We start from the raw sequence: 7,968 nt of genomic DNA on the forward strand, positions 1-7,968 counted from the left end.
ACACACACACACACACACACACACACACACACACACACACACACACACACACACACGCACACACAGAACATGTTTCACTAAATACAGCCACATAAACTTGATGACAAATATAAAAATTGCCCCTCACCGGCAATGCTGTTTGCTCAGACCACATAATCACTCATCCAGTGTTTACTCGGCAGGGGATTGGGGAATCACCACATATGAATGTGGTTTTCAAGTACAGTTTTCCCAGTGGAAAATATTCGAAGAGTTGTTCCCTGTTGCTGAAATGTGGCAGCTGAAGGTAACGGTTGCGGATTGCAATTCAAAGACATTGAGCAATCGGTGGCACGCAGAGTCCAATAGAGAAGCTATTAAAACCCACGACATTGACTACTATCTTGCCATTCCACCCACAGCTAACTACTGTTTGTAAAAAAAAAGAAATAAAAAAAAGAGTTGTTTATGTTGTTTATTTATTCATTTATTCTCATGCAAGGATTTTTAAAAATTCAATTGAGTTGAACAGCTACAGGTCACAATAATGGTGGAAAAGTTTTGAAAAAAATGATCTTGGTCTCAATTTATTACGTCACAAAATCCTACCATTAGGACCGAAGTATGTAGACTTTTCTATATTCCACTGTAAATTCCATTTAAATGATTTCCTCTGGGAAAATACGAACTTGGAAGACAACTGACATCCACTGTATTGCTTTTGCTTGACAAAACACATACAGTGCCTGCATTTCTTTTTTTTTATATTGTTGGATGGAAGGCCTGAGAGGCCCACAACTGTGTTACTGAAATAATAAGCCAGAATCCGCCTGTGTGTGTACATTTGTACATGCCAGTCCAAACAGGCATGGTATGATGTTATGTGCGTAGCAACATGAGGTCAAGCTGGCTACTCAGAGTCCATTACGCCCCCACATTGCGGTCGAGTAGAAGCAATATGCCATTTGGTTTTTGAACACCACCTCATCTACTCTTGTGTGGTCTCTTCTTGTATCGGGCAGTACCTTCTCAAGACGAGGGATTAAAGGTCTCAATGGAGTCTTGTTTGTAATCATATCGGCAACGTAATCCCACTGAACCAAATTGTGAAACTTGTTGATGAATCATCCTTGAATTGTATCGAGTCTATGCATTGGTCTACGTGTAGAATTGTTATACTGTATATACACACTGAGAGAGAGAGAGAGAGAGAGAGAGAGAGAGAGAGAGAGAGAGAGAGAGAGAGAGAGAGAGAGAGTGAGAGCGAGAGAGAGAGAGAAATCATATGCACACATACGGACCTAACAGATTCTGGCTTGACCCTAACATGCATGTTTTTTGGAATCTGAAAGGAAGCCAGAGTGCCCAGAGAAAACCTACAAAATCCACCACGAAAGACCAGAGCCGAGATTCAAACGCCAAATCTCAGACCTGTGAGGCCAGTCATGCTAACCACGAGCCCCCCCTCTGTTGAGACAAGAGTTCCTTCATTATAAGTGAATCACAAATCAATTTTCTCAACCACACGTGTAAACTGGCTGGAGTGACACTGGGATGGAATTAACTGACTTGTGCCTCAAGAACATTTCCATTGATGCTCCCTGACCGACCCCAAATGACCGGATGTGACCGCCAGGTAACCTTAATTGCAATGAAAGAGTTTGTGTGTGTGTGTGTGTGTGTGTGTGTGTGTGTGTGTGTGTGTGTGTGTGTATACACGTGTGATGAAATGAAACAGCCAGTTGGTCACAACAACAACTGGCTCCGGAACGGGCATGGTCTCGTTTGAGAAGACACCAGTAACAGCAGAGCTCAGGGTCTCCCATGTTCAAATATTTTCTCAACGTGGAGAAGCCGATCGGATTTTCAACAGGCGACAGACGCATGCCCTGATCTAAATGTTAAAAAAAGAAAAAGCGAACCACTTCCAGATGTCACTGAGTTTACCATACTCTCTAACTTTTCCATCATGGCCTCAATCATCTTTCACCGCCATCCCTGCCCCCACCCCACTTTGCCCCAGACCTCTCTGGTTAGAAGCAGGCCACATCAAGTGAAACCATTGGACTCTTCTAATACTCTCATCCTATTAGTGTGTTCTGGAGGCTAAATAATCACAATTCACTGAAGGGTGTGGTGGTCAAAAACGTCAAATTCCCAAATTGACAGAAAATACAGCCCATTTCAGCCGTGGTTAAGCACATCCGGTTCACAATTCTGAGGTTGGGGGTTTGATTCTGGACCTGCCAATGCTTGTGTGGGTTCATTCTGAATACTCGGCCTTCTTTTAGCCGAAGATTTACAGCGTGAGGATAAATCACTGTTTCTGCGAAGTATAAGTGGGCGGGCGCCATGTGTCTGGCTATCAGTGTGAGCAGCGAAGGTCCGCTAACTAGCTAGTGAGTTGATTCATTTGGATTGGCTTTAGCTCCTTTCTATTAAGCAGGTAGGTTGAACCATTAAAGCGATAGATAATTCCCAGTGTATTTGAGGGGGCAAACGGTAGTTTTGCTTGGAAAAATATTCAGCGGCCCCTGGACTCAAAAAACGTTCGAGAACCGCGGGATTTTTGCCATAGCATGTGAGGAAATTTGGAATAGAAGTTCAGAGACTACAGTTGGATCCAATCGAAGACAGTTTACTTTGATGCGTGCTCAAAGACGTCAAATGTAACTTGGACTTAAGTTCAAAGACTCGACAAGCACTCCAAAATAGGAACACTTGAGATGACTTTGACTAATGCTTGAAACCTCAATACTAGACAAGATCTTGTCTCTCTTACAGACTTAGTCTTGCCCCCTAAAAGAATGAGAATGTTCTGTCTGGGTCTTTTGTCTTGTCCCGAAAATACTTCAGGCTTGACGTGGTCTGGCTCTCGGAAGACTGAGACAAGATTTGTCTTTGCCCCAAAAGGATTAGAGAATAAACCTGATCTTTACCCCAAAATATTTTATTCTAGAGTTGATCTTGCGCCTCAAACATTTGAGAGTAGACTTCTTGAACCTCATGGACATCTACTTTGTACTCTGTATTTAAAAGTAATACGAGCTAGCTAAAGGCTACAGTGCTAAAAGATTTGCGGATAGACTTTCGGTCTTGCCCTTTAAAAAAATATATTATACTTGGTACTTGATATTTGAGATGAGGTTCAGTCTCACCTCTGAAAGACTGAGACTGGACTCGTTCTTGCCCCTTGAAAGACTGACACTAGTCTTGGTCTTGTCCTCAAATCTTTGAGGCTAATCTTGGTAGTGCCTCTAAAAGACTAGACTTAATTTTGCCCGTAAAAGACTGGTACTCTAATTAGTCTGGCCCCTTGAAAAACTACGATAAAACTTGCTTCAGAGATTTGCGGATAGAGTTGGTTTGTCTTTTGAAAGACTGAAATTACACTTGGTACTTCCTATTTGAAATAAAACTCAGGCTTGCCCTTGAAAGACTGAGCATAGACTTGGTTCTGCCTCTGGACAGGATGTTGTCTTGCCTCACAAAGATTCAAGGCTAAACTTCATCTGGACTGAAGTTAGGCAGCAAGGTCGGTATGAGGGTCATTTGGCACATTCAAGATGGAGCGTGAGATGTTGGAGAATGTTAACGGATGTCAAGACGCCCCGTCCAAATGTTGGTTTTTGCTGTGTTTATTTATCTACCTGAGCCACTCAGAGGTGACCCCTGAGGTGAGCAGCGCGGCTAGTCATTTACACGCATATGCACATCGACGCCCCCCACCCTCCCACTCTAAACACACACACACTACCCATCGGGTTTCACATTGAGGCCGCAGCGTCTAAAAATATCAGCCCAGGAGAAGGTGGAAAAACACCAGCTTTGTGTTAGGGAGCCCGAGAGAGGCTAACAGATCAAACCACCGTCTCACCATCATTTGGTTTTCTGAAAGGTAGACTTGTTCACTGACTTTACTGGCCAACATCTAGCGCCAAATACATTCATATACACCACAACATGTCTGCAAAATATAAATATCCAAACAGTATTGGACTAACCATTAAATCATAAAACATTTAAGATGATACTACAAATAGGCAAAAGATACATTAAATGCCAATGACGTTGGGAGTGATTGTTAATTAATTGTCAAGTGAGGCGACTAAATGAATGCCACCACTTGCAGACATCGCATTAGCTGACGAAAGCCAGTTGCAAAATTTGGTAGTCATGTCCATCATGAAAAGACCCACAAAAAAAATCTCGAGGACCCATGCCGGAAAAGAAACAGAAAGCCATGTTAGGATCATTTTGGCCATTTTCAATTTCCACTTCAAAAATGAACTCCTCCTTGAGAACACCCAATAACTTATTTTGCAAATTCAACACGTAAAGCCAGTTTACTTTCGTAACATTAAATTTGGTCGGCATGAAACTTTAATCATGCAACTTCACAAGGTCAGCGCTTGACCAAACGTTCTTGTGTGTTAAAGGTCTTACACTGAAAAGACACTTAAAAAAACAGACTTGTCCAAGAGAGTCTGTCAAATTTGCATAATCTACAGTATACTACAAAGATGGGTAGCTTTTAAGTGGCCATTTTAGGGAGGTTTTTCCATCCATCCATTTCCCAATCCGCTTATCCTCACAAGGGTCGCGGGGGGTGCTGGAGCCTATCCCAGCTGTCTTCGGGTAGTGGGCGGGGACACCCTGAACCGGTTGCCAGCCAATCGCAGGGCACACAGAGACGAACAACCATCCGCGCTCACACTCACACCTAGGGACAATTTCAAGTGTTCAATCAGCCTGCCATGCATGTTTTGGGAATGTGGGAGGAAACTAGAGAACCCAGACAAAACCCACGCAGGCCCGGGGAGAACATGCAAACTCCACACCGGGAGGCCGGAGCTGGAATTGAACCCGGTACCTCTGCACCGTGAGGCCGACGTGCGAACCACTCGCCCAACGGGCCACTCAATGGAGGTTTTATTAAATCCAATTATTCCGCTACACAAGGTCAAAGCTTGACTCAATTTTGTGTGATGAAGGTCCCGCTCTGAAACTGCCTCCCACTTGCAGAAATGTAGAGGTGCAATAACTGCTGGACTCTGCTGATGTGTCCTCAGTCTGGCAACCAACGTGGGGGTCAAAATGGCTTGTCAATAGCCTCTGCCTTTGTATACACATAACACATACTCTTCTTTTCCCTCAACAACAAAATAACGCTCGTTCAATCAGGGCTCGGGTGGAAAAGACAGGGAGGGTATAAACGCGATTGCTGGGGAATTTTAAACAGAGGAAAATTGGCTTCGCTCGCCATCAAGGCTCGATTAAATTCAGCCAAGACTATTTCCCTGCTGTGGAAAAAATAACTCTTCGAGGCGGAAGTATCCTGCTTCCATACATTAAAGCAGATTGAGAGCCGGCTTGTAACAATACACTCGCACCGTGTGAGAAATCCTCGGGGTTGGAAACACATTTTTCGATTTTTTTTTTTTCATGAATTGTGAACTTGTTGAACTTTGACCACAATCTGAGGCGCAAAGAGTCCTTTCCACACACACACTCACCCACTCGGAGAAAGGCTATTTGAATGGACTTTCCTGCTGTCAGAATGTCTGGTATGCATTAGCCACAGACTCCAACAGAATAACTGGATCCACGGCCAGTGTGTTTTAAAGCAGATATTTGCATGTGAGCTGGTGTATACACACACACACACACACACACACACACACACACACACACACACACACACACACACACACACTCATGCTCGCACACACACGAAAACAGCAAAGTGAGGTCAAATGACGTCAAATTGAAAGTTAAAGGCCGACTATCTGTTGACAGAGAAGTGGACTAGCGCTTGCCTGTCTCACACACAGGCAAGCGGCCCTGAGTAACGCATTCGATTGGCTAACTAGTGTGACGTGGCGGCAGTTATAATACATAGGATTTGGCAGTGTCTTTTTGAAATAACCATTTCGATCAGGGATTGCAACAGGATGCCGACCACACACCGAGTGGTCCCTTAATTAATTCCTCCGCACCAGATTTTTTTTTTTTACAAACTCAAAAAATTCTTGAAAAAAAAACCCTGTGATAAACAATCGGCTTGTGTTTTCCACAGAGAGAAAATAGGCAAAAAAAATCCCAGAGAAATGGAAAATAACCCCGACCCCTCAAAAAAAAAATCTGCAATTATGACAAATATTAGAACAATGTTTTTTTTTGGGGGGGGGGGTTTACATATGCTTGAGAAATGTATCAGGAAAAATTAAATATATTCGTTGAACGTATTTGCACATATGCACATTTTTTGTGCATATTTAAAATTGTATTTTGTAATACATCTGGTTAGGAAGGGCATCGTTGTATTTGGCCCCCATAGCACTGATGAAAAATTCTGCCCCCCCCAGCATTTAAGTTGCCCATTCTTGATCTACAGTCCATGATGTATCTTGCCCATCGTCAGCTGAGTTACACTCCAGATCACTTGATGGATGATGAGGAAAAGCGGGATACAAAATAGATGGCTGGATAAATCTACAGAATATCAGCCAAAAATAAGTCCTAAACGCACCACATACAGTAGATCATCCTCCAAACAGCTCAGTGTTTTACTTTGATTTCATCTGACCACATCGCTTTCTCCCAAGGCTTCTCTAAGTCATTTGGATGTTCACTAGCACACTTAAGGCGGACACTCGGGTTGGGACAGTATGCTCTGCATGGGGAGATACGCCCTTTTTTTCCCCCGTTTCACAATGCGCTTTGTATTGATACCGTGTGTGTGTGTTATGTGCATGCCCGTTGCACATTCACCCACTCACAGTCGTAACTGTATCCGGCTTGAAAGTGTAGCCCAGAGACTTGCTTGAAGCATGTCCTGTACTTTACAAGCAATATGACCACGTTTCTCCTGTTTTCATATCCCAGTATAAACACTCGCTGGACACATGGCAGTCAAGCGATCGGGGAAGGCAACACCAGAGAGATGTTTTTTTTTTTTTCATTTGCGAACTTTGAGATTGTGTTTTTATTGCCTTTTGACCAGAATCGGTCAAACATGAAAAATGGTGGATGGTTAATTCCTTTTTACAAATTTAGTTGGGGGTCAAATTTCTCCTCACTTTATTTAAACAGACAGGAAGCATACCGATATATTGTATTTTTTTTAATCTCTGCAAAAAGAAATCAATGAATGGTTAAAAATCGGGCAAACCAGATTCGAGTATTTAGTTCTATCGAATAGAAAACAGTGATATCCGTGTTGTTGTCGTCAAAGCTGGACTTTCATAACACACAGGCTATCTTGTAAAAAAAAGTGGAACAGGCGGAGTGAAGCAAGAGGATGTGGAAGGTATCAGGCTTTTTTTTTTTTTTTCCACAGTGAGTTCACGGTGACCTCTTCTGACACAGTTATATTGAATTGCTATGTAGTTTTCGGAATACATCCAAATATTAAACCAAAACAGGTTTGTACTGGCTGGTTCTACATTTCTAGAGTTTCATCCATGACCCAAGGCCTTCCCTTTGGTTCGTTTTTGTCTCTGCCCACCAAATGGTAGAATAAATGGCTTCCTTGTGAATGAAAAAAAAAATTACTGGTTTTATTTCAGTGACATCACAAAAACCACCCGAGTAGCAGAGAGCGCCGGGGGCGAGGCGGCATCAAAGAAGCCAAAAGAAAGAAAGCGAGAGCGGGGACCATATGGTTCTCGCTCAGTGAAACTTAACCAAATCTTGGAAGTCTCTGGACCCAAAAGCCAAAACTAACAAACGTTCCTCCTTTTCAGTATTTACAAAGTCCAGTGCGGGCTTAGGTAGGGAGGAGATGACAAATGTAGCTTGTGATGCTGAAGCAAGAACGTACCTGGGTTGACTTGTGAGCTGACGGATGAGAGAGAGGACAGGAGGATCAGCAGTGACAAGCGGACATCGCGCGTGCGCTTCATCACAAAGATGTCTTTGGACCGGAATGGATCTCGACCTGGACACACAAAAAAACAAAAAAAAAAAAAAAAAAAAAAAAAAACG

The 7,968-nt window shown here is 43.0% G+C and overlaps 1 protein-coding gene across 1 annotated transcript in view; it reads right to left on the bottom strand.

Annotated features, from left to right (window-relative positions):
* ddr2a (discoidin domain receptor tyrosine kinase 2a) overlaps window positions 1-7,968 on the bottom strand; it is a 32,003-nt gene that overhangs the window by 19,756 nt on the left and 4,279 nt on the right. Inside the window, exon 3 of the mRNA XM_019896731.1 lies at window positions 7,805-7,921. Coding sequence (XP_019752290.1) covers window positions 7,805-7,921 — 117 coding nt within the window. The remainder of the gene's footprint in view (window positions 1-7,804; window positions 7,922-7,968) is intronic.

The sequence above is a fragment of the Hippocampus comes genome, unplaced genomic scaffold (assembly GCF_001891065.2).
Source record: "Hippocampus comes isolate QL1 unplaced genomic scaffold, H_comes_QL1_v1.1 scaffold22, whole genome shotgun sequence".
Classification (NCBI taxonomy): Eukaryota; Metazoa; Chordata; class Actinopteri; order Syngnathiformes; family Syngnathidae; genus Hippocampus; species Hippocampus comes.